Consider the following 27,947-nt stretch of genomic DNA (forward strand, 5'->3'; position numbering starts at 1 on the left):
CATGTTCTCATCCATTTACTAAAGTGAAGGAGGCGTACAGAGCAGCTGATTGCAAACCACGTAAGAGCACAACCAATTGTTTCGTATCTTAGTTAAAACTAAGCAAAACTCTGCTAATCATTTAACTGTTATATCGAAACCAATTTAAGGACATTGTTTTGAAGCGCTTATTTTTAAAAATTACTATGAGCCCAGAGAACAATATGCTTTTCTATTTGCTGGGGAGAAAAAAATCTGTTTAATTAAATTGTCTTACTTGAGTTCCAGCCTTCATTGGGTTTCCAAGGTCACATACCACCTGGCGAGTTTGGTTTTCTGTCTTAAATGCACAGGAAAGTCTTGCTAAGGCCTTTGATAGACAAAGAAAAAGGATACAAAAGGAAATAAAATATCATGCAGTTGGATATTTCAGTTTCTTGTCCTAAGCAAATAAATCTAGTTGAGCAAACCAGGAGGTAAGGAAAAAGCCAGAATTGGGTACAATTGCCACATGGAAATGCAGAAGTGTTTCTAAAAGATCCCTAGAGGGCTACCATACATAACCATAAAGCCTCTGATAAATAATTTGATGGACAGGCTTAGACACTTTATCTATCTAACCTCATTTCCAGGCACTTAGCTTGCAATTCTAAAAATGTCATATCAATGCATTATGCAAAGTATTAGGCTTAAAAGGAATTATGTAAGAGAGGCACTCCATTGTCTAGCAATTTAGCCTTAGGTAGAATAGCTAAGCTTGTGCTTCACTAAATAGGGGAGCAACTCATTAATGTTAATAAGATCTGTGAGTGCATTTCGATTTTTAAAGAGGCAGTCTGCTTACTTCACTGTTTCGGACAACCCCGATGAAATCAGCCTGCAGTGGAATGGAAACGATGAGCTCAGCTTCATAGGCACCTTCTCCTTGATTCTGAGCCTTAACAATCAATGTCAGAGGGTTGTCATCCCCAATATAGATCTTCTTTTGATCACTACAAGTTAACAATACAAATCCAGACTGAGAAAAAAAGACTAGATGGGGAAAGTGTGACTGTTCAAAGAAACAAGAGTTAAATACACAGCACCAACACGTTCAACAGTGTCTCAAGATATTTTAAGACTACTTCACAGCTTGATAGAAAACAGCAAATAGCACACTGGGTGCAAATCCAATGTTCTCTCAGTAAAAATAAACATTGATGCCACTAATAGATCACTATCATTCATATCTATTACTGAAGTGAATTATATGTACTTTGTAATTCCCCAATATTTTTCTAAAAGCTAAATTAATCATGTGTCATAATTCTCACAATATTCTTTATAATTCATATACCATACAAAATGGTAAGGATATTCCTTGAGTTCAAAGTATATTTGCAATGAAATGTATCTTTAAAATTATACAATATTACTTTGTGATATTACCCAAAGTTGAATGCCTGTCAACCTAGGCAACTAGTGAAAACACAGTAGATATTTTCTTTAGAAGCTCAATATTGATAGCTTTAGTATTATAGAAACTCACGCATTACCCTCCAGTATAACTAATTCTCGTTAAAATATGTTAGTCCTTTGAATAGAAAAATGTACCCTTCCATTTAAATTTCTTACTACATTATTTATTATTTCAAGCAAAACTTACCTATCTACAAAAACTTCCAGTTTGGGTTTACAGACATTGTCTTCACCACAGTCAAGTAGAATGTGAGCCTAGAAAAATACATTTTATTTTTCTACATGAAAAATACCAATGCAGGCGGCATAAGCAGTGTTTATCAATATCTATGTGGTTATACACGTATGTACACATGTACATATTTTCATGTACTCATCAGCTTGTTTGTATACCTTAATGCAAAAGAGACCATGGCCACTTATTTTTAAACAGGTCAGTGTAGCCAGTCAAGAATGAGAAAGAAGAAAAAGATTCATAGGATATAACACAGTTCCTTGGAACCTTTCAGTTCTATCTCAAATTAAGCTGTTATCATCTTTGAATGAGGACTGGTGTAAAAGAGAAAGTAATAGTCAAGAAATGAGGGTTCATTTTTACTCTGCTGCTAGCTAAGTTGTGAGATGTCGGGCAAAACAGACTCCCTTCTAGAGTTTCTCATTATGGACTGTGCCTCCACCAATATCATGGAAATAGGGCTGCAGAAGATAAAAGAATAAGGAGCTGTACGTATTCAGCAGACAGGCAGAGAGACCAAGGGGCAAAAGAGACTAGATAAAATGAGTCCAGCATTGCATGGTCATTTGGAAAAAGATGAAGGAAAAGGAGCTTGAAGCATTATAGCTAGCCAATCAGGGTAGGTGAAAAAAAGCAAAGACCTGAACTTTTTTCCCTTCTAGATCTGGCCAGAAGAATGTTCCAGCTAGAGCAAAATGGAAAAACCCAAAAGAGAGAAACACTGGGAAAAAAGCAGAGGAGCTGGGTAGGATGTGAAAGAAGAAACATAAAAATTAAGAGAAGAATGGAAAATAAAGATGAGGCCATTTTTGCTTCAAGCACAGAAGTAGACAAAAAGAAGAGAGAAAAAGATTTAAAGGAAAAGAAAAACGGAGTCCCTCAAAAAACGGATGATGATTGATGATGATTGTACACTTCCAAGTAACAAGGAATGTCTGGAATTAAGGCTTCAACATACACATTTTGGGGGAACACAGTTCAGCCCTTAGCAATATTTAAAATATTGTCATTTTTACATAGAATCGCTTAAAAATTATCAGTGGAATATTTTGCATTCTATTTCTTACTGTCTTCAAAATCCAGAATGTATTATATACTTTCAGCACATCTGAATTCAAATACTTAAGTTTTATTAGAAATTTTTTTGTATTTAGAATTCATATAATTCACAGTTGAAAAAGTAGATTCAAATACTCAAGTTGTTCTAAAGATACTAAAAGTTTTGCAGTAAGAGAATTAAGCATCAGCTTTTAACATTAAATTAATTAAAATTAAATAAAATTTTAAAATCAGTTCCTCAGTGACACCAAGCCCATTTCAAGTGCTCAGAAGCCACATGAGGCTTGCAAGTGGCTGTACATTGGATAGAGATTCTTAACTGTCGTTTTAATTTGAAGGAAACACAAAAATATATGTGAATTAATTCATTTACCTAGATATATGCAGTTGCTATAAGCCTTTTTCAAAAAGGACCATTAGAAGAACTATATGGTGATTCTTTACATCATGCCAAATATAAATCAAGGCTTGATTAGATTATATCAGGAAGAAAGTGTGGACTTTGCAGATAACAAATTAACTAGTGATAAGGTATGTATGTATAACATGCCCAGTTAGAATGTTAGATGAGTATCTTAAGTTTGCAATGAGACATATGTATAAAATATTAATGAAACTGTAATATAGAGATACTTGGCTAACATCACTCTGTAGGGGAAGAAAAGGATTTAGCTGGCATTGAAGCAGCCATAGTATTAAAATATGCTGTCAGGAAAGATAGTTTCAGAAATGGAAAAGCAATGTCTTCCATGCTCAGACAACCAAATCTCTACAGTTATATATATTATATCTTGCACAAAGTAAGAAATTAATATGTATTTGAGGCCGGGCATGGTGGCTCATGCCTGTAATCTCAGCACTTTGGGAGGCCAAGCCAGGTGGATCATGAGGTCAGGAGATCAAGACTGTCCTGGTCAACATGGTGAAATCCCGTCTCTACTAAAATACAAAAAATTAGCTGGGTGTGGTGGTGGGTGCCTGTAGTCCCAGCTACTCAGGAGGCTGAGGCAGGGGAATCGCCTGAACACGGGAGGCGGAGGTTGCAGCGAGCCAAAATTGAGCCACTGCACTCCAGCCTGGCAACAGAGCAAGACTTCGCCTCAAAAAAAAAAAAAAAAAAAAAGGACTTAATGTGTATTTGAATCAAAAAAATGAGAGAAAAAAAACCCAACTCTTTCTGCAGAAAACACTAAATCTCTAACACCAAAGGATCAGGGAGCAGAAAGGGAAACACTAGAACTGCACTGTCCAATATAGTAGCTACTTGCAAGCCTCATGTGGCTTCTGAGCACTTGAAATGGGCTTGATGTTACTGAGCAACTGATTTTTAAATTTTATTTAATTTTAATTAATTTAATGTTAAAAGCTGACGCTTAATTGTCTTACTGCAAAACTTTTAGTATCTTTAGAACAACTTAAGTACTTATTTGAATCTACTTTTTCAACTGTTAATTACATGAATTCTAAATACAAAAAAAATTTCTAATAAAACCTAAGTATTTGAATTTAGATGTGTTAAAAGTGTATAACACACTCTGGATTTTGAAGACAGTAAGAAATAGAATGCAAAATATTCCACTGATAATTTTTAAGCGATTCCATGTAAAAATGACAATATTTTAAATATTGTTAAGGGCTGAACTGTGTCCCCCCAAAATATATATGTTGAAGCCTTAATCCCCAGTATCTCAGAATGGAACTGTATTTGGCGATATAGTCTTTCAAGAGATTATTAAGTTAAAATGTCTTTAGGGTGGACCCTAATCCAATGACTGATGCTTAAAAAGAGATTAGGACACAGACACACACATGAAAGGAAGACCATGTGAAGACACAAGAAGGTGACTGGTGACCATCTACAAGCCAAGAAGAGAGGCCTCAGAAGAAATGAGCCCTGCTGACTCTTGATCTCAGACTTCTAGGCTCCAAAATTAGGAGAGAATAAATTTCTGTTGTTTAAGCCACCCATTCTGTGGTACTTTGTTATGACAACCCTAGTAAACTAATACAGATATATTTTTTAAATAAATTTCACCTATACGTTTTCTACCTTTTAAAAAATGTTGCTAACCAGCAAATTAAAAATTACAAATTTAAAATTACAATTAAAACTTTATATTTCTATTTGACAGCAAAAAGAGAGTGCAGAGAAGAGCTTGTAATGTAACCAGCGAAATGAAGGATCCATTTTAGAGAAAAGCAAATGATAACAATGGTGGAGTAATTAACATAAAAACAAGAGTGAATAACAAAGCTAAGCATGCAGAAAGAAACATACCTAAAAATTAATATGTCACTGATGGAACAAATGTAGGACACAGAGAAGACCAAAAAAAATTTTTTTCAAACAATGAAGAATGAGAATAGGTAGGAAGAAAAGGAAGTCACATATTACTGCAGTTATTTTTGCCCTCCAAGAGGTTTCAAAAGTTAGCCTACTTGATTAGCCAGTTTTAACACGGTGTTGGCATTAAAGAGATTGGATGGGGAGTTTGGAAAACTAATCAGAAGTAGTGATAACAATGATAATAAAAGATTTCTAAAAAATTATAAAACTATAAACAGAAAATAACCATAACCCATATATGAAAGCATATTATATAAAGGGACAAGTAACAATTAACTTTTAAAGAAAGTATAATACTGAATGACAGACATTAAGAGGCTCAGGTGGTCATTATTAAACTATTAATCAACATAATATTGTACATTCAATAAAAATAAAAAATGTAAATAATATAAACACAGAAGTATGGTTATAAGTTCTGTGTTAATGAATACTAGAAAATGGCACATATACCATGATTATTAATGTACAGAATGAAATTGTTAAAATATAAAAATTAGAAAAGACTTTTAAAAATATTTTAATTTGCCTTTTGTTACCGTCACATATAGTAATCTCAAATTACAAAACCAGAAAACAAACCAAAAAAAAAGAGCTTATGGGATCTTAGAAAGACAAAAAAAAAAAAAAAAAAAAAATGACAACCTAAATTTAGGGCAAAGAGTTCTATGAAAGAAGAAATATTAATGTAAAAACATGAACATGTAATTTAAAAAGGAGAAATAGTAATTAGAATTAACAATATTTAAATACATTATACATAAGATTTTCTAAAACTAGAATACCACCTATCAAATTTTGTTGCTTTCTTTGGTTTTCTGAAAAGAATTATTTATTTACTATATATGCACTTTTTAAGATTAAAATATCAAAGATAACATAGACATCAAATATCTTTAGCGAAATACTAAAATATGTAAACAAACTGGCACATTGCTGTTCTCCTTGAATTATTTTCCTATTTCACGTATATGAAATGTGATCCTGTCTTTCTCTGTATATCTATGTTAAGTGGCTTTAAATATCTCTGACTTGAAAATTCAGATTCCCAAAAAAATAAAAAGAAAAAAGAAAAAAAAATAGAAAATTCAGATTCCTAACCTTCTGACTTTGACTAAACATCTATCAACATAATAAAGGAAATTTTCTCTAATATTTAATAACATGAATTGTAAGGAAAAATCACAAAATATCACATTAGTGGTAAATTGAGTACAGTACCTGTCGACTAATGTTAGCAGGCGTGAACTGGTTAAGAATGGGTTGCAAGCCTGTTGTATCAGCAGCTGTTCTATAATCCAACCAATATTCCATAAAAATGGTAATTGGAGTGAGTTTGTCTCTAAATTCAGATTCATCCTAGAAATGGAAAGGCTTTGAATTAATGATAACATCAACCTAAATTATCTGGAGAAATCCGTAAGTGCACATTACAAAGCCAGCTGTATTCATCCCTCAGCCTTCAATTCTAACAAAATTCTCTGGAAAATTATACTTATGTAGAAATAGAATATCCAAAAGATTATCCTTATCAAGTGAGAACGTTTACTCAATTTTTGTTTTACAATGTACTATTTGATTCACACGAAAGTACGAGACATGTTAACATGAGCACTCACACACACCCAACATAATAAGAACATTATTGATACTGCTTAAGCTACCCAAATACTTCTTTCTCTTCCTCCCTCTGCATTCCTTCTCAATAGGATCACACGTAGGCTTCTGTGACTTCCTTTCTGTCCTACACTCTCATTAAGATCCATCCATTCTATTGCATGTAGCCTACGTTAATTTTGTACTGTTGAGTACTATTTCGTCATGTAAATATACCACAATTCATTTATCCATTCTGTCGAAGGCTATTTTTATTGTTTATGGGTTATGTTTTTGCTATTACAGAAATTGCTGTGATTATTCTTACACATAGAGACAAGTATATTTGTCAGCTCCATAGTAACACATCATCTTCCAAAGTCTTCAAAACAATTCACACTGCCGTCAGCAATGTATAAGAATTCTTAATTCACATCTTGACCAATTAATAGGTATTCGCAGACTTTGTTTAAATGTAAGATTCTATTTCTTCATAGCCATAACTTGGGATATTTGTCTTGCTTCTTAAATCATGAAGTTTTTAAAATTTAATCTCAAACCTTTTTTGTACTTAAGACAGTCACGTTTCTTCTTTAATCTATTCATGTGGCAAATTACATTTTTAGACTTAATATTAACCCAGTCTAGGATAAACAATAAGCCCAACTTGGTTTATGTATCTTTTTTTACAAACTGCTAAGACTTATTTGCTTATAATGTCTTAGTAATCTTACATCTATTGTAACATTAGAATGAAATTCTCCCTTCTGGTACTATTTTTGACCAGTCCAGGAAACAATTACACTAGTTTCACAGATTGACTTTGAAATATTTTGGTTTTTTATTCTTTCAAAGAGCTATATAAAATTGAGAAATCTTATTCTTGAATGTTTGGTAGATACTGCCTATAAAACTATCTGGGCTTTGTTGTTTTGTAAAGATTAACTGCCAATTCTATTTGTTAAGTGTTCAGAGGATTATTCAGGTTTTCTGTTTCTTCTTATGAGAGTTGCATTGTTTTACTAAGAATTTTCATGTTTTGTCTAAGTTTTCCTATGTACTAGCCCAAGGTTATTCATAATATTCTGTTAATTCCTCCCTTATCTGTAATGCCCCACTTCAATTCTTAATTTTGTGGTGTTTTCTTCTTACTTTCATTTTTTCTTAACTTTCATTTAAATTAAATAGCATTTAAGGCTACACATTTATCTTTGTATTCTACTGTTGTGATAGCCTATACATTTTGATATGTTATATTTTCATTGTAATATAGTTGCAAGTAAATTTCCATTATGATCTTGTTTTTGACCCATAAGTTATTTAAAAATCCTACTTCCCAATTCCCAGTTGTTCTTTTTGTTATGGATTTCTAACAACTGCACTGTAATGGCATGTATTCTATAAAATTACTTTTTCAAATTTGTTTAGACTTCCTTTATGGCCTATGCATGGTCAGTTTTTATATTCTTTAATTATTAGGTGTAGATTCTATATAAGTCTGTTAAATCAAGTTCATTAATTATGTTGTTGTCTAAATATTTTCTGATGTTTTTGTCTTGTTTTGTTTTTTTCCTTTAAATAAAATAGAGTCTCACCCAGGCTGGTCTCAAACTCTTGGCCTCAAGGGATCTTCCTGCTTTGGCCTCCCAAAGTGCCAGGATTATAAGCTTGAGCCACTGTGCCCAGCCCCTTTCTTTCTTTAAACATTTTATACAAATTTGTACTCTGTAACTGGCCTTTGCGGGTCTAAAATCTGATGCTTCTTCTAGTGGCTTCTTTGTGTGTGTGTGTGTGTGTGTGTGTGTGTGTGTGTGTTTTAATGAATTCATATTTCATCAAATTTAACCTGTGGAAATCCTGGGGCCCATACTGGATAGCCCCCCTTCAGCAAGGTTTTACATTTGGCTCTTGCTGGAATCAGGACACACCTCTGTCGTAAGAACACTCAGCCTTATACATATGTTGGAATTCCTGTGCTGGTGTCTGCAATTACCACCTGCCCTCTCCTTCAGCTTCATCCTTTGCCAGCAACTCTGGCTCATATATTTGCTTATACTCCACAATTCAGATTTTTGCAACTGGAGTTTTTTAGTTGATTGATTATTTTTTTGGACCCTGATGATTTCTTTTACTGTCTTGAAAGTCCAGTTGCATTTAACAAATATGTTTTTCATAATTTGTTCAGTAGTATTGTTGTGGAAAGGCCATTTGTAATATCCAATCTGCCAGAAGTAGTAGTTCATCATTCAGGTTTGACACTTTACAAAGCTAAATTTCCTTTGTATATTTTTCTGTTTTTCCTTTTGATCTAACACTAATTTACAGAAAGTGAAAATCATTTAGATAAAAAAGAAAAACTAATGACTGAAAAGGAAAAACAAGCTAGCAGAAAAGTTATCTCTTACCCGCAGATACGCTATCAATTCCTCACACTGCATCAGTCCCCCCCTTGAAATAGTCATGTTCTTGGAGTGACTTGGGGACCTGCTGTAGAGAAACAGTGCTCGTCGAATTGCTCCCTTTTGCTTGAGTTTATCCAAAAGAAGTTCCACCTGGAAATCTACGTAAACCAAAGGATTTATAACCAACATATTCTTTATGGACACCTATCTATTCTACTCTAGAGTTTTCATGTAAACAGAGATCTTTATTCCTTAAGAAGTAAATTGTTTCTAATTAATTAAAAATGTCGTTACATTATAATGAGACTATAACATATTAATTCTGAAAAAAATTTAATAATAATTATTTCCCTAAGTAATGTCATAAATAATTCCCCCAAAAATGATAGTAGTAAGCCAATTATCAGACAGGAGAAATGCTATCGTTTAATTTAAGCTGAGAGGAGGAAATCCAGAGGATGAAACATGTGAATTAAGACTTCCACCATAAATTCAAGTAGCAAGAGTCTTGCTGATTTTGATTAAGAAGTATTTGCTCATATGTACTCATACCATCATATTAAACACTATGATGAATGAACAGTTTGCCCCACTTGAAACTCCTGCTTCCAGTGAAGCTATCATATCAAATTGTCAGATGAATATGCCTTCAGGAAGCAAGTGATCAAACAGAGTTAAATACATCAAGAATCATTGTAAAACAAGTATGTAGCAATTAGGATTACTGCCTTGTAAGATTCAGTTCTTTAAGTAGTTTCTTAAGAGAGTGCAAATCTTTAAAACCAGAAGTCACGTTACTAGTTTCTCTAAAAGTTGACCATTTCAAATTTGGGTGAACACCCGGGGTTATTTTGCTTCATGTTCTGCTCTACTTGGCCACATTGTCCTCCATGCTGTTTCTCAACCACTGAGCATTTCTCCTGCTTCAGGCCTGCTGAAACTGCTAGTTCCTCTGTGTCAAACACTCCTCCACACATCCCAAAGCTCCCTCATTTCCGTCAGGTCTCTACTGAAAAGTTGTCTCCTAGGGAGACCTTGCTTGGCTGCCCTGTGTAAACTTTTACACACAAACACACACCCAACGGTTTCAGTTTCTTCTCTGCTTTATTATTCTTTACCACTTGCCATTAACATACTGACAAACCTTTGCAATAATTATTTAACACTACTATCTTGCTCTCAGGACCACATCAACCATTTTAGGAAAAGAAGAGTAGAGTTTGCTGTGTGAATTAAACTGCATGACCAAAACTTTTTCTCCTCCTTCTCACTATTTCTAAACCACCTCTACTCCTGAGATTGCTGGGGGCTGCCCCAAGACATAAAACACAGACTTCTCAGCAGATCATCTACTTACAAACAATAACATTCATGCCTCCCCAGAGTTCATTACCTCACATTTGTAACTGCTTAACCTTACAAAGGTCATGTTTCCCATTTTGTGGGCTATTTAGCTCATAATGTCCATAAATAAGTGTATTAGTTTTGAATTAGCTTAAGAGTTACCAAAGAATATAATAATTATGTTGAAATCTTAAATGCCTTTAAACATAAACATTCAAATAAAAAATTGTAACAACTCGAGTAACTATTTGAATATTCTAAAATATTTTTTACGTGCTGTGTATGCAGTATCATTAAAATAATATGATTTTTCATAGAACACTTACTAAGCTTTCTGGGAAGTACTCCTTTGCCATCTGCCTTTAAGCAGAACCTAACATTAAAGCTGTGGAAAAATAAAAAACATACATAAATCCTATAATCCAGTTTAGACATATTTTTTATTATCATCCACATCTAATATTTTCTAATACATAGTTTGTATTGTGAAGCCTTACATCTTTCTTCATGTCTTAATATTATTCTAAAAACATGAAACTCTATACACTAACCTAACTCATCCTTCAGTAATTTAAGCACACTTCCTTTCATGGTACCTTGATGAGAAAAAGAGAAAGAATGTCCTAACTTCCTCTCAAGCTTATAGAACCTGTTGATAAATCTAAAGGCGGGAAATGACAGTTCAGATTTTTATTTATTTATTTATTTATTTTGAGACAGAGTCTCACTCTGTTGCCCAGGCTGGAGTGCAGTGGCACGATCTCAGTTCACTGCAACCTCTGCCTCATGAGTTCAAGCAATTCTCCTGCCTATGCCTCGCGAGTAGCTAGGATTACAGGCATGCACCACCACACCCGGCTAATTTTTGTATTTTTAGTAGAGATGGGGTTTCACCACATTAGCCAGGCTGGTCTCAAACTCCTGACCTCAGGTGATTTGCCAGCCTGGGTCTCCCAAACTACTGGGATTACAGGCGTGAGCTACAGTGCCTGGCCGACAGTTTAGATTTTAAAAATTGTCCTGTTGATAAAAAGACCCACCAAAGCTTTCTTTAATTAGCAATCTTCTTTACAGCAGTGTTCTTCACATTTAGTAGCAGGTTTTGAAATCGGTTGAATGAGTTGTGTTCAGCATCTTAAGAAAATTTTTTTTTTTTTTTGAGACTCAGTGGCGCGATCTCGACTCACTGCAAGCTCCGCCTCCTGGGTTCACGCCATTCTCCTGCCTCAGTCTCCCATGTAGCTGGGAGTACAGGCGCCCACCACGGCACCCGGCTAATTTTTTGTATTTTTAGTAGAGACGGGGTTTCACAGTGTTAGCCAGGATGGTCTCAATCTCCTGACCTCGTGATCCGCCCGTCTCGGCCTCCCAAAGTGCTGCGATTACAGGCATGAGCCACTGCGCCCGGCAAGAAAAAATTTTTAATAAATAAAACTGATTTAGGTATCGAAGGTAAGTATGATTTTCTGAAATGCTTGATTTAATAACTTTTATGTGTTTATAATGCAAAATGTTATTTCTTACTATGTGCCATACTCAAAAATCATATGATGTTACTGCTCTAGTTAGTGCATTTGAAGCCTCTGAATTACTAACATAATTAGAAGCAGATTATTGGCAACTTCACAGAGGTATGCAGGGTAGAAAAGCAGAAAAACTTACAGCAAAATCTTGAAAACAACTTCACTGCCAATCAATAAAAATGAAGAGCAAATATTACTGAATTTTTAATGTAATCCAATTAAAGAAATGAAAATTTCAAAACTGTAATAACTATAATTCAAAAATATTAAAAAGCAAATTCAGGAAAAATATCTTTAATTGGCTCTTTTGAAGTAAAATTTCTCTAGGTACCAATCATTTCCTCCTTGATCATAAGTTCTCTGCAACTTTTCTGTGTAAGTAAGGAACATAAATAGTGTTTCCCAAAGTGGGAACTCATGAGTGACTACTCATGGTGATTTTGGTAGTATATGGGTCAAGATTTTTCATTAGTTTTATATTTATATTGATATGTATGAGAAAGATACTCGTTTCTACATTTTGCTTTTAAATACTATGAGGTAAAGCATGAGACAACTTAAAAAATATCTATAATGGGCCGGGCGCGGTGGCTCAAGCCTGTAATCCCAGCACTTTGGGAGGCCAAGACGGGCAGATCATGAGGTCAGGAGATCGAGACCATCATGGCTAACACGGTGAAACCCCGTCTATACTAAAAAAATACAAAAAACTAGCCAGGCGAGGTGGTGGGCGCCTGTAGCCCCAGCTACTTGGGAGGCTGAGGCAGGAGAATGGCGTGAACCCGGGAGGCGGAGCTTGCAGTGAGCTGAGATCCGGCCACTGCACTCCAGCCTGGGTGACAGAGCGAGACTCCATCTCAAAAAAAAAAAAAAATATATATATATATATATAAAATGAAAATAGAGCAAAAATTACTGAAGTAGCATACAAATGACAAAGATGAGAGAAAGAATGGAGTAGAGAAGAATTCAGACATTTAACTTATGAAAAAATATTATATTTTTCTTTGGAAATTAGTAAAGGAATAAGCAGAAAATATACTAGAGCAAAATAATTTTTTTCAAACAGCTGCTGTTCACAGATATTAAATCTGAAAAACAAGATATCTTTTAAAAATTTAATTGTTCATGGGCCTGTTTGGAATTACATATAAATGAACTGAGATCTTATTAGCTTTTCTTTCTTTTTGAAAATATTCATTGATCATGCATAATTCTTTAAAAATTAATTTCATACTAATTTACAGAGTATTTTTACAGCTCTTTTTTGGAGCACTATTTCTATAATCCAATTTATAACATGAAAATAGAGTATAAGGCCAGGTGCAATGGCTCACGCCTATAATCCTAACACTTTAGGAGACTGAGGCAGGATGACTGCTTGAGCACAGCAGTCTTCGAGACCAATCTGAGCAATATAGGGAGACCCCATCTCTACAAAAAATTTAAAACATTAGCTGGGTATGGTGCCACACGCCTGTAGTACCAGCTACTAGAGAGGCCAAGGTGGAAGGATCACTTAAGCCTGGGAGGTCAAGGCTACAGAGAGCTGTGGTTGTGCCACTGCACTCCGGTCAGGGCAACAGAGGCAGACCTTGCTTCAAATAAAAAAGAATAGAAAAAACAGTATACTCACAGAAACTGTTTTAGCAATATTTCAGCCCTACCACCTTCACTTTTCAATTGTTCTTACAATGCTTGAACAATAATCACAATAATAACTATTATTAAACAAATACCCTTACCAGGAAACTTTGAGAGCTGTTCCAGGCAGTGAGCAGGTTTTATTGTCTTGATTTAAAATGCTAGGGTACACTTCAAGACCAGCATTTACAGTGATAACTGGTCGGGCCCTAGTGGGGGAAAAAAAGAAGATGAAGAAAAAAGTTATTTATAAAGTTAGGTTGATCGAAATATTTTTGGTTCATATTCACTACATATATAGTACAATGTCTACTAAAAGTATTGTCTGTAATAGTAAAAGGAACAGGAACAACATAACTGTAGGTGATCAAATGTCTCAGTTGCCCAGAACTGTCCTAATTTTAGCACAGAAACTCCTGCATCCTGAGAAATCGCTCAGTTCCAGGCAAAGTGGGACAATGGCTGACCTATATGAATTCAGTCACTAAAGCAGGATGGCTAAATAAGTTGTGAGATATCTACCAAATTCACTGCACTACCATGGAGAAAATGAGCGCAATGACCTCTAAGACATAACCAACATATAGTTTTAGTGAGAGAGAAAAAAAAAAAAAAAACCCCAAAATGTACAAAGGATGTCTACGGATAAACATACATACATACATAATATGATTTTTTAATGCATAGAATATTTCTAATAGAAGAAACAAATAAATTATTAGCTGGTGTGAGGGAAAACATTTTTTTATATACCCTTCTTGTACTGTTTGCATTTTTACCACATACATTATGTAATTAACAGCAATTTAAAAAACTAAAAACAATAAATTAAAATAAATACAGTTTTCCTGAGTTCAGATACACAGGTTGAAATCCTATACAAAGATACAGCTGGCTCAAGTCAATCAATGTGCCTGTCTCAAAATGATAAATCTCTGAAATCTGTTAAGTATTGTATAGTTACAATTACTATAGTATACAGTTATTGTATAGTATACAATTAAATTGACCCATCACAAACTCTACACAGCACTAATGTTAGTATTCCTGCCATGTATAAACTCAGATCATAGATATGTAAACATCTTAACTACCTGGGATGCCAACTGATATTCTGAGGAACTGATGAAATACAGAGAATAACTGGGGATATATAAGAAATTGGGAAATAGAAATATATAAATTCATACATATTGCTCTAGTAAAAATATTCATTTCGGGTTTCATTAGATACTAACCTTGTGGTCAGAGAATACCAAGACATAAGCATGAGGTTAATTTCCTGCTTCTTATAGGAAAATGTAAACCCAGACAATTTTTAGAGAGATTAAATCTACAGGAGAATACCTTTGAACATAATTTAAAAGACAAAGAACGGGCGAGCAAAGTGGCTCACACCTGTAATCCCAGCACTTTGGGAGGCTGAGGCGGGTGGATCACTTGAGGCTAGGAGGTCAAGACCAGCCCAGGCAACATGGCAAGACCCTGTCTCTACCAAAAATACACAAAATTAGCCAGGTGTTGTGGCGCATGCCTGTAGTCCCAGCTCCTCGGGAAGCTGAGGCACGAGAATCACTAGCACCTGGGAGGCGAAGGTTGCATTGAGCCAAGATTGCACCACTGTACTCCAGACTGGGCAAAAAAAAAAAAAAAAGACAGACGTTCCAGTGTTCAATAGCACCACAGATTGGCTATAGTTAACAATAATTTATTGTACATTTCAAAATAGCTGGCTGGGCATAGTGGCTCATGACAGTAATCACAGCACTTTGGGAGGCTGAGGTGAGTGGATCACTTCAGGCTAGGAGTTCAGGACCAGTTTGGCCAACAGGGCAAAACCCTGTCTCTACTAAAATTACAAAAATTAGCCGGTGTGGTGGCATGTGCCTATAACCCCAGCTACTTGGGAGGTCGAGGCATGAGAATGGCTTGAACCCAGGGCACAGAGGTTCCAGGGAGCCGAGATGGTCCCATTGCAACGAAACTCTGTCTCCAAAGAAAAGAAAAAATCAAAATAGCTACAAGAGAGGCTAGAAGAGAGGATTCTGAATGTTTCCAACACAAATAAATGATAAATATTTGAGATGATGAATATCCTAATTACTCTGATTTGATCATTACATTGTATGAATGTATCAAAATATCACATGTACCCCATAAATATGTGCAATTATTACGTATCAATAAAAATAATACTATTTGCCTGCAGCAAATCATGAATAGAAAGAACAAATTTTATCATTATTTCAAGAAAATTAAACTAAAATTCAAACACTGACAGTTAAAAAACGTTCAAATAATTCAGAACATTCCTATATTACAGGATACAGAAAATGCTCACCTGTATAAGATAGCTCGATCTACACCAAAAGCTCCTACAATTAAGTCTTAAGAAAGAATGGAAAAACATGTTAATAATGATAATAGTTTTTAAAATGTATATACCATTCTATAAAATTTTCAATGAACATAAAAAGGCTTGAACATATTCTCAAAACTATTCATTAAGAGGTTGTAAGATATCATATAAAAGGATAAAATATATGAAAACTGTAAACAAACTACCATCAGTGGAAAATGCTTATTATAAAGTAGACTTTCATCTAGGTGGAGATAAATCTTTTAAATGAATATTTAGTAAAAAGTAGCAACGATAAGCATACACCTGCCAAACATACATACTGCCAAAGGAAAAAGCTTTATAGATGCCTGTGGATTTTACAATCTTATTATAAAATTTCTTTTCTATTTCCTATATATAATATATATGTATATACATATAAATATAAAATACGATAGCAGCACTCAAATCAGCAAGAATGAAACACATTAGTTTTCATATGCCACTGGTTCAACTGGTTCACAGTTCAGGAAAAGAAAAATGAGAGCTCTATCTCACAGCTCATAGCTCTATCTATACCCAAGCTAAATTTGAGGAAGTCTTTTCTAAACAGAAAAGCACATGAAAAAAAACATAAAAACAGAGAGATTTGATTACATAAAAGTTTAAAACTTTAAGCTCAAAATGCAAATGTGACAAACTAGAAAATACATACAAGCGTTAAGGAGTTAATATTCGTAACATTTAAGTTACTGTGAAAATTTTAAAAAAATGAATGAATGAAAGAAAAACAAAATACCATCCCAGTAGCAAAGAAGAAAAAAAGACACAAAAAGGAAATTCACAGAAGTAAATATGTACATACACAAATAACAACATGAGGTTGATTCTTAACTATACATTAGATTATTAGTAAAAATAATCATTTTTATTTGTGTATAGTGAAGAACCAACCTCATGGCCGGGCATGGTGGATCATGCCTGTAATCCCAGCACTTTGGGAGGCTGAGGCAGGCAGATCACGAGGTCAGGAGTTTGAGACCAGCCTGACTAAGACCAGCCTGATCAACAAGGTGAAACTCCATCACTACTAAAAATACAAAAATTAGCCAGGTGTGGTGGCACCTGCCTGTAATCCCAGCTACTCAGGAGGCTGAGGCAGAAGAATCGCTTGAACCTGGGCGGTGAAGTTTACAGTGAGCAGAGATCACACCACTGCACTCCAGCCTGGGTGACAGAGCGAGACTTAGTTTCAAAAACAAAAAAAGAATCAAACGCATGCCTTATTTCTAGAATCACAAACTGTTAGTTAAAATACCCAGTCCACCTGTTATACAGTTTAAAATTATTTTAAAAGAGGCACAAGTGTGGGAAAACAATGACTCATTGACTGCTGGTGAGTGCTTTAAAAAGTTGACAAAAACCTTCCTGTGGAGGGAGTGGGATGGTAACTTGACCATGTGTATCAACATCCTTAAAAAAAGAAGTGCACACACTTGACACAGTGATTCTTGAATTTTGTCCTAATGACATAATCAGAGATATGCAAAAGAATTATAAAGAAAGATAAAAATGCCACAAAATAAGGTAAATAAGATACGATACAGCTATTTGTTACAAAGGGAAACAAAATTCATGTTTTAGAAGAGTAATAAAGAAATGTTCCTGAAACGTTGAATAAAACACACCATAAACAGCATATAAAACCATGATTTCCTTTTTAAAAAAATGTGTGTGACTGCATAGTAAAAAAAAAATCGAAAAGATATGCTTTGATGTATTTTCTAAAAGTTCTATAATAAATATATTGCATTTATAACAAAAAAACTCTAAAATAATATTAATTTATGAGAATCAACTTCATGTCTTATTTCTGGAAACAGACCAACATACTTGTATATTGAGCTCGTATTAAGTGTTTCAACACAAAGGTCATCTAAATTTTCTACACTGTATTTCATTTAAAGAAAAGATATACTTTGATCCTAGATACATTTATAATGCTTCAAAGTGTGTAAGAACCAGAAAAAGGTCTTGCTTGCTCTATTGGACCCATGTAGGGGGCAACTTGGGCAAACTGCCTTTCTCAGTCTCTTTTTACATTCAGAAATGGTATAATAATGAGCTACAAAAATGAGCTTAAATTAACTCATGTATTAATTCCCAGCACTTTGGGAGGCCACAGCAGGTGGATCACTTGAGCTCATGAGTTTGAGACCAGCCTGGGCAACATGGCAAAAACCACTCTTTGCAAACCATACAAAAAGTAGCCAGGCATGGTGGTGTGTGCCTGTAGTCCCAGCTACTCAGGAGGCTGAGGTGGGAGGATGGCTTCAGCCCAGAAGGTGGAGGCTGTAATGAGCCAAGATTGTGCCACTGTACTCCAGCCTGGGCAACAGAGCCATACCTTGTCCATTAAAAAAAAAAAAAAAAAAAAAAAAATCACAACTATTAGTCAAGTACATAAATTCTACATAATTAAAACAATAAAAAAGATAGGTAACATTAAAACAGCTTAGCATGAGCATTTAGCTTTTGTTTATAGCTTCTGTAATACTTTTCTCTGACATTTCATTAAAGACTACAGGAGAAACTCAGAGTGTACTGTATACACTCCCAGGAAAGACAGCTGACTTTTATTCATATCCTCTTAGGTGATGGGAATGATGCCTTGAATATTTTAGAGGTTTGATCAACACATGAAATACTGAATTGCAATAATTTATAATATAAATCAAGAACAGTAACTAATACTATTTGCTATTAGGACTGAAAAATCTAAGGGCTCTATGTGTTGATAAGACAGCACCTGGATATCCATTTTTGTCTATATCTGTGGCTCCTTTCATTGAATAGCCAAAGCTTGGTGGCATGCTTCGAGCAGCCCACTGCCCTTCAAGGATTTGAGATGGGACTGCGTTCAAGCCAGTTGATCTTCCATTGAAGATATAAACAATTCCTTTTTTATCTTCACCCCCATATGGAGCAGCAATTGCAATATCTGTGGGGAAAAAGAGGAGGGGGAAGGAGCATGACAGAAGCAGGAGGAAAAGAAAGGGAAGAATGAGGAAGGAACGAGAGAAGAGGGGGAAGAGGACAAGGATGAAGAGAAAAATGTTTCAGTACTTGTAATTATTTGTACAGATCTTAATATTTATAGAACCCATTTATCATGATAAATATTAATTTGAAGTTCAGTAGGGTACTCCTTATCCACAAGCAATAATCTAATTCAAGGAAACTCAAGCAAAACTGTACAGAAAAGACATTAATTTAGAGCCAGATGATCTGGCTCTGACCTTAAACAAATCACTTAAACTTTCTGGACCACAAATGCTTCCTCGTTAAAACTAGGAGGTAGGGGATGGGAGAAGGGCACATCAAAAGATTCATCTAAAGTTTATTTTCACTCTCAAAATTCTAGTTAATTTATTTACGGATGGTATTGTTTTTTCTGAACAGAAGCCAATCTGCTCAGAAATTTGAAAGTTGTGACTTCATCTTGATCTTGCTCAACTTACACTGAAATAAGATAAATGAATAACATTTTAAATCTTTAAAAAACCCCAAACACCAAATGATCTTTTCTACTTCTAAAATATATTACCAATCTGCCCACTTCTCTCTGCTGCTGCTGCCACCCTAGACAAGTCATTGCCGTATTTTGCTTTTAAACAGCCTTTTAAGAGGCCTCCCACTTCTACCCTTGCCTCTGTAACTTTCTCTTCTAAAGGGCCAAACATTCACCATATCATGTCACACCCATCCCCTTCTTAAAATCCTTCAATTAGTTCCCAAAGCATTTAGAGTAAGTTCTAAACCCTACCTGGTATTCCCATTATTTAGTATGCAAATCTCATTCTTCTCCCCATCCCCACCCCCACACCATCCAGTTTTTTACCCTTATTTACTCTTCCCAGCAATCCTGGCCTTTTTTTCTGTTTCTTAAACACCCCAAGCTAGTTGCCAACTATGGACTTATATTTGCTGTTCTCTCTGCCTTAACAGCTTTTGCTCCAGTGCTTTTACAACTCTATTCCTTCTATTTGTCCCAATGATAGATCAATGTCATTGACATTAGATCAGATGTCATTCTGTCAGCAAGCTATTCCCTAGCTACCCTATGCAGCAGTGCGCCACCCCCTCAACCCCCTACTTTCTCTATCACACTCTCTATCCCAAAACTCTTATTATATTACCTTGCCTTGTAAAAAAATCCACCATCTTTATCACTATCTGGATTTCCCCATTGTTTACTTATTCAATGACCACACAAAATAAGTAAGCTATAGAACATAAGCTTCATGAGACCAAGGACATGTCGTATCTTGCCTATCACAGACTCTAAGTACCAGCCATAACAAATTGCCTCAATTTCCTTAATGTACATGAGCTGTCTCACAGCTCCTTAATAAGCCATGCCTCACTGTCTCATGGCTCCCCTGAAACATTGATAATACCTTGATAACTCATCCTTTATGAGACCATTAAGCCTGGGATCTCAAACACTGATGATCACACTGAGGTGCTTTTTTTTTTTTTAACACATATATGCTGTCCCCATTGGATGCTGAGTTTCTTAAAGACATGAGTAGACTGATTTATACTCATTTTTACCACCTAGAAGAGTGCCTGGCCTGCAGTAAATACCAACTAAGAATTTGTTATCCTTAAAAATGAGTACCTTAGTTACGTAAAAGTATTCTTTTTATCCTTTTTTAACCCTTAAAAGGTAAGTTGGCCGGGTGCAGTGGCTCACGCCTGTAATCCTAGCACTTTGGGAGGCCAAGGCAGGTGGGTCACAAGGTCAAGAGATCAAGACCATCCTGGCCAACATGGTGAAACTCCATGTCTACTAAAAATACAAAAATTAGCCAAGCGTGGTGGTTGGTGCCTGTAGTCCCAGCTACTCAGGAGGCTTAGGCAAGGGAATTGCTTGAACCCGGGAGGTGGAGGTTGCAGTGAGCCGAGATGGTGCTACTGCACTCCAGCCTAGTGACAGAGTAAGACTCTGTCTAAAAAAACAAAACAAACAAACAAACAAAAACAAAGATAAGCATAACTTCTATACTGACATATGCATTAATAAAGTATTTATTAAAATAGGCTGGCCACGGTAGCTCATGTTTTAATCCTATCACGTTTGGAGGCCGAGGCAGGCAGATTGCTTAAGCCCAGGAGTTTGAGACCAGCTTTGGCAACATGGCAAAGCCCCATTTCTACAAAAAATACAAAAATTAGCCATGCAAGGAGGTGCACACTAGTAGTCCCAGCTACTTGGGATGGTGAGGTAAGAGAACTGCTTGAGCCTGGGAGGTCAAGTCTGCAGTGAGCTATGATCGTACCACTGCACTGGTACGTGACAGCTTGGGTGACAGAGGAAGACCCTGTCTCAATAAATAATAAAAATATAAAGTATTCATTAAAATATAATTTTCCAACAAAAGATGGCTCCAATGTTGAGTGACTGTTTAATAAAAATTATCTGTAACTTTCTAAACCCTTCATTATTTTATACATGTTAATCATCTTCTCTCTTCACTATCATCTGTCGAGTCTGGAAGATCCTATACCTTCACACAATCAGTTTCTTCCTTTGATCATTTTAGTTGCTCTTTCCTGTTTTTCTTTATTTCCTCTGCTTTTCCTGGAAGAGTACTGATCAAAACTGCACATAATTACCTTTGGGCTATATAAAATTTTGGAACATAACTTTATTGTTTTGTTTTCAAAATCCCTCTTGATGATGCCTAGGGTGCGGGCAGGTGGAGAGGAATATAGGAATACAGGAGCAATGACACTTAATGTCTTCATGTATGAACAACAACAAAAGATCTAACTTATAACTAATTGAACATATATATGCATAATGTAGCTATATTTACACATATGTATTAAATACTATACATAAATACAGCTCAGATAATTTTTCACTAAAGACATTATCATTCACAATCTACTATTTGGTACAGTAAGACCCAAGGAGAAACCCTGGGAGACCATAATCATCCTCTATGGTATCTATCTATATTTTACCCCTTTGTAAAATCATTGTAAAACTTCACATTTTTTAAGCTGTTGTCTATATTTGTTGTACTGACAGACAATACATTATAACAAAAACTTAGAAAGCTGGAAGAGATGTTGGATAGATCATAATAATGAGAAAACTTTCTTTAAAGTAACTGGAATAACATCAAGACAAGGTGACAGCAAACATGACCAGGCTTCCCAGAAAACCTGGGCGACAGAGGCTCAGCTACATAGCAAAGAATTCATTAACTTTATTCATGGTGGAATCTCAGACTTAGCCCTGTGTTTCCTATGTAGTTTTTGTTATGATTAAGTAATGATTTGGTCTGTTTTTTAGTGTTCTTTTCACATTTTATTATGAACTTCATACCATAGCTCCATTTGATTTATGCTAAGTTCTCTTGGCGGTAAAAATCTTCAAGCCTCTATTTTAGGTAGCAAATGTACCTCTGAGTAGATGTTCCATACCACCGAAACTTCTATGGTTGGCCAGGCACAGTGGCTCACATCTGTAATTCCAGCACTTCGTGCAGCTGAGGCAGGAGGATCACTTGAGCTCAGGAGTTAGAGACCAGCCTGGGTAATATGGCAAGACCTGAGCTCTACTAAAAATCAAAAAAATTAGCAGGGCATGGTGGTAGGAGCCTGTAGTCCCAGCTACTCAGGAGGCCGAAGTGGGAGGATCTCTTGACCCTGGGAGGTCGAAGCTGCAGTGAGCCCTGATTGCACCACTGCATTGTAGCCTGGGTGACAGTGAGATGCTGCCTCAAAAATAAAAAAAATAATAAAAAATAAAAAAAAAGAAAGAAACATCTAGGGTTAATCTTCCAGATGACACTTCTAGTAAATGATATCACCTACCCACAAGACAGGTGTAAAATCTTGAGGGCAAACAACATTTACCTTTCCACTATTATTTGAGACATACAACAAGTCATTTGTATTTTTAAAGTTTTCTTCTTAATGTATACCTTTCCTTTAAGTTTTAAGGAGGCATATGCTTACTATCCTGTTGATTACACAAACTAGTTCAACTATCCATTCTGTGATCTCTAGAAAGGTTTTTAATAGATTTTTTAAAAAAATTCTTGGTAATTTGTGACCAATATTTCATGTTTCTGAAGAGTTCTAAAGTAAAAGCAAACTTTCCTTTTTAAAGATATCGACAACTATTAAAATGGTACTATTATAAAAGAATAGGCTTATACTTTCAATATGCCACCATGAAGGGAGATATAACATCCCTCAGAACATTTTGGACAGCTACAACAAAGTTATGGCTTTAAAATTATTAATGGGAAATCATCTCTTTGAGGTATGCATTAGTCAGCATTGCCTTGACAATGTGCCTAGAAGCATTTTTTTAACACTTGTAGCCAAATGAACAGAAGAGGGCACTGCTGCTAAGCAGGATGCAGAAACACATGAAGCCACCAGCTAGCAGGAGGTGCCAGGGGAATGAAGGTTCATTTCAGAAAGTAATCATTCTGACCTTCTAATTGGAGGCTGAGTGAATAATAACTCATGAGAGTCAATTTTTGAAATCTTTGCTCTGATTTTTAAAGAAAAATAGCAATCTGTCTTTGAATTTGGTGTGTTACTCACTGACACACAATCCACCTTTCCAGGAAGGAGATTTGCTTGTGTAGACTCCTACAGATGGAGTTACAGGACTTTTCCAGGTGGACACAGATAATCAGGGACCTGCAGCTGCTAAACTTTGATCTTACCATTGAAACCATCCTGGTCCAGATCTCCCAAAGGAGCGATGGCACTGCCAAACCGTGCAAAGACCTCAAACCCATTCAGCTTTGTTGTCTGGAAGTCTCCTGAAGCTCTCTGTAGAGACACTGAGACCTGCCCCACCTCCTGGAGTTTGCCATCAGAGCCACGATCCATGAAGAGAGGTGCTCCAATAAACACATCTGCATAACTAAAAGAACAGAATCTTCTCACCAAAGCAAGATCACATTTCATATCTTAGTAGGCATTTTCTTTCTTATTACAACTCACTTTTCCTCTTTCTGCATCTCTCACACCCACAGTGAAACACAAAATGATTACCAGAGCACCCATTTCAAATTCAAACCTTCCTTTAATTCTTTTAAGAAACTATGAGTAATTCATACAATTATTTGTTCATGTTATAAAAGCTACTGAAAAACACAGAACATACATAGAGGTTTTCTTTTTTTTTTCTATTTTATTTTATTTTATTTTATTTTTGAGACGGATCTCATTCTGTCTCCCAGGCTGGAGTGCAGTGGCATGAGCTCGGCTCACTGCAAACTCCGCCTCTTGGGTTCATGCCATTCTCCTGCCTCAGCCTCCAGAGTAGCTGGGACTACAGGCGCCCGCCACCACGCCCGGCTAAATTTTTGTATTCCTAGTACAGACGGGGTTTCACTGTTAGCCAGGATGGTCTCGATCTCCTGACCTTGTGATCCGCCCACCCTGGCCTCCCAAAGTGCTGGGATTACAGGCATGAGCCACCACACCCGGCCACAAACACAGAGGTTTTCTAGAATTCATGATTAAGGTTGCTTCAAATTGTTTCCTTAAACAGAAAGATTAGCAGAAAAGGAATACAAAAACAGCAGAAAAAAATGTTTAGTTTCAGTAAAGTATTCATAAACATGAGAAGATAACTTTCTGGAAACATTTTTTTAAACTTACTCATCTCCATTAATGTCAGTGGCAGCTACAGAAAACCCGAAATATGCAGCCATCTGGATGAAAAGATGAAAATGAAATGTTTATATTTCATTCAATTAGTTTAGACAATTAACATTTGTAAGATATGTACCAAATAGAAAGGGTTATTTTTTTTCTCTGCATATAGTGCTTCAATCTAAATGTCTTGTCTTTTGTTTATTCTACCAACACAATGACAATCAGGTAATGAGGCTTGTTGTTTTCCTAGATACAATATATTCCTAGGACACAATATATTACATGTATATCATTCCAGTGTTGTTGACATATGACATTTAAGTCTAAGGACTATCAATTCTCCTTCCTAGGCCTACACTATTATCTCCCTTTCTCTCCATTTCCCAAAACATACCAGACACAAGCACACTAACAAAGATACATAGTCACAGACAAATGTTGTGATTGAACCCAACAAGTTTTATATGGATGCCTATGTCATGAGGTTAATAAATAATTATTCATAATAGATAATAATTGGCTCCCCTATGTGAAACTACTACTACTGTTTAAAAATTACTATTTGGAAAGATATTGAAAGGAGCTCATTTTTGTGTCATACCTCTATCGATTACTTGCCACATGGTTTTGCTTTTGAATTACACACAGTACAAATGTGTTTGGGTTTATTATGAGCTTATAATGCACAGGGAGCAGAAATGTCCTTTTCCCTACCACAGGACACCATTGGCTTTCATAGGGTGAGCAGCTTAGCTGTAAATAAATGTGAAAAAGGAAAGCTCTAAAGAGAGCTCAAAGTGCAAAACAAAACTAAAAGAGATGACAGATTAAATACAAAGTAAGGTGAAAAATGAGTCAACAAACCAAACAAGGAAAGTTAGCAATGCTTCTCAAATTTGATTGGCTCAGATATCAAGAGAGAATGATAAGGGAGATTCCTACATTATCTATTTTGGGTTGATACAGTGTAATTGGGAAAATGAAAGGTGTGTTCTGTTTTAAATGACAAGATCAAAGCTGGTGAAATAAAACATACTGTGCTTGGGGTACAAGGTTGATGTGCTGACTAGAGTGTAACAGAATAATATTCATGGGCCTTAGTGACCTACAGTGTTTGGCTTGGAAGTGTAAAGAAAGGATGGCATTTACTGAGACACATTTTGTCCCGGGCACTATGATTCAAATGTTTTCTTTTGATTCTCACAACTGTCCCATGAGGAAGTTGCCAGCATCCCTATTTTTATAAATAAGGAACCAAATTTTCAGCAGCAAATACCTTATCCAATGCAATAACAGACCGAGCATGGAAAACCCAGGTTTGTACCCATATAAAAGCCAACTTTCCCACTCCTCTCTAGTCACCCCCACTTCCCAATAGTAGAAGAAGAATAAAGCAAGTATCACTGACTGCATGCAGTAGGATCCAGACTCATACATGGTCACCAGACAGGAGAAGCTGCTTGAGCTGGAGAAGCCACAACTGAACAAAGGGAACACCCCTGCAGCAACCCTAACTGCCTGTCAACTGCAGGGCTCCCCAGGTTGTGCCTCAATCCTGACTGCCACAGAAATGGGAAGAGGTTTCTGCGGACCATGAGTCTAGTCAGTCATCCTATCAATCCTATCCCAAAGCCCAACAATCTCAACTGAACAAAAAGGCTTGGATCCCAGATCTGCAAGCTTTGAGAAAGATTTTTCTCTACCTACTGTTTAAATTTTTCTTCATCATTACCAACTTATGGTATAATTATCTGAGACATACAACAGAGAATATTATAAAATGCCTGAACTCGCAGAGAATGTCTAATACTTAAAAAGCACTAGCATTTTTTAGCTGAGAAATATCTTATTTCATGTAGTACAAATGAAGTTCACTTGTAATATCTATAATACACACCTGTGCCATGCTTTCTGTTGCATCTAATAAAATTATAAGGTATAGATCATCCTTAGAAAAGAATTTAATGTTACCAGTAAAGAAAAAGAAAGTCTTTGTGGTTTTGTGTGTATGTGATTTTGTATTTCCTAAAAAAACAAAAAGGCAGACAAAAACAAGCCAAAATATCCAAATTACTTTGGCTAAAGCAAAGATGAAATATGTAAAGCCCATCTTATATGTAGAATATTGAATGTTATGGAATCATTAAATCATTCTGATACTGCCAAAGAAAGTTTTAAGACATTAGGAAACTCTGATAATAAAATATTGAGTGAAAAAGGCAAGACAAAATGAAAAATACAGAGTAAACCAATTTTTGTTTATACACACACACACACACTCAAAAGAGAAATGATAATAGTTTGACCAAAATGATAAGAGTTGGATGAATTATCTATTTGATGAGATTATAGTTCACTTTTACACTTTTATATTTCACAAATCTACTCCAATGAGTACATACGGCCTTTATAGTGGGAGAGGGCGATCATATTCTGGAAGCATACCTGATCGCCAGTAAAATTGTATATGGAGGACATGTTCTTCCCATCATAAATATAAACCTGTGAAGGAAAAACAGAAATATATGAAATCTAGTAAAATAGAAGATAACTTAGAGATTTTAAAAAAAAATACCTTTTAACTGTCCTACCATTCCCAAAGTCCTTGCTGCTCTTGGAACTCCTGAAACAAAGTCTGAAACAAAAAAACAAATTATTCATTTTTTTAAGACAACACTGGAAGTTGCAGACAAGAAGTGACTATGTCAGCAAGCTTTCAGTTTTACTACTTCAGTTCAAAACAAACAATCAATTTAGAAAAACTGGTACTCTGTAATAAATAGCCCAGCATATTTAAACTATAAAATCAAAATTTACCAAATACAAATTCTTGAAGGCTCTCAAACATATGCAAATAAGCCTTCAAGTCATTTGTAATACTGTTAAACAAGAATAGACAAGATAAAGTAACCTAAGAACGAAGAAAAACTAAATGTACAGTAATGAAAAATAATACAGAGCAAACTGAAGTGGGGTAAATATGGCTGTGGCACAGAAATGTGATCAAAATCTGGTAAAGTCTGTGATTCCGAAATGGAGCTCTGAAGGAAGATGGATGGACAATGAGAGGATGGGATAATAACGGTACAGAGATGGCCCAGAAGGTAACAAAGGATGCCTAACGAAAGAAGAAACTAAGCCTCTCCCAGCGGAATGAATTTGCTGAAGGCAAGGAGGAAAACGCTAAAGAAATCACTAACAGTGTTGGGGGCTAAAAAGAAGCAGAAAGGAAAGGCACTGAAGCCAAGTGTAGCCATCTCAATTTCAGCAGCCACTAGAAGAAGTTTAGCAGAGACCTAGCCTGGACTCTCGC

The 27,947-nt window shown here is 35.6% G+C and overlaps 1 protein-coding gene across 2 annotated transcripts in view; it reads right to left on the reverse strand.

The window, feature by feature from the left end:
• Positions 1-27,947, reverse strand: part of ITGAV (integrin subunit alpha V) — a 91,782-nt gene that overhangs the window by 15,360 nt on the left and 48,475 nt on the right. For both annotated transcript variants that reach the window (XM_050752499.1, XM_050752498.1), the window contains exons 9-21: positions 27,226-27,269; positions 27,080-27,136; positions 24,638-24,690; positions 23,692-23,894; positions 18,738-18,929; positions 15,929-15,974; positions 13,689-13,796; positions 10,747-10,805; positions 9,080-9,234; positions 6,300-6,437; positions 1,625-1,692; positions 824-971; positions 257-349 (exon numbers count right to left, since the gene is read on the reverse strand). In XM_050752499.1, coding sequence (XP_050608456.1) covers positions 257-349; positions 824-971; positions 1,625-1,692; positions 6,300-6,437; positions 9,080-9,234; positions 10,747-10,805; positions 13,689-13,796; positions 15,929-15,974; positions 18,738-18,929; positions 23,692-23,894; positions 24,638-24,690; positions 27,080-27,136; positions 27,226-27,269 — 1,364 coding nt within the window. The remainder of the gene's footprint in view (positions 1-256; positions 350-823; positions 972-1,624; positions 1,693-6,299; positions 6,438-9,079; positions 9,235-10,746; positions 10,806-13,688; positions 13,797-15,928; positions 15,975-18,737; positions 18,930-23,691; positions 23,895-24,637; positions 24,691-27,079; positions 27,137-27,225; positions 27,270-27,947) is intronic.

This window comes from Macaca thibetana, chromosome 12 (assembly GCF_024542745.1).
Source record: "Macaca thibetana thibetana isolate TM-01 chromosome 12, ASM2454274v1, whole genome shotgun sequence".
In the NCBI taxonomy this organism is placed as follows: domain Eukaryota; kingdom Metazoa; phylum Chordata; class Mammalia; order Primates; family Cercopithecidae; genus Macaca; species Macaca thibetana.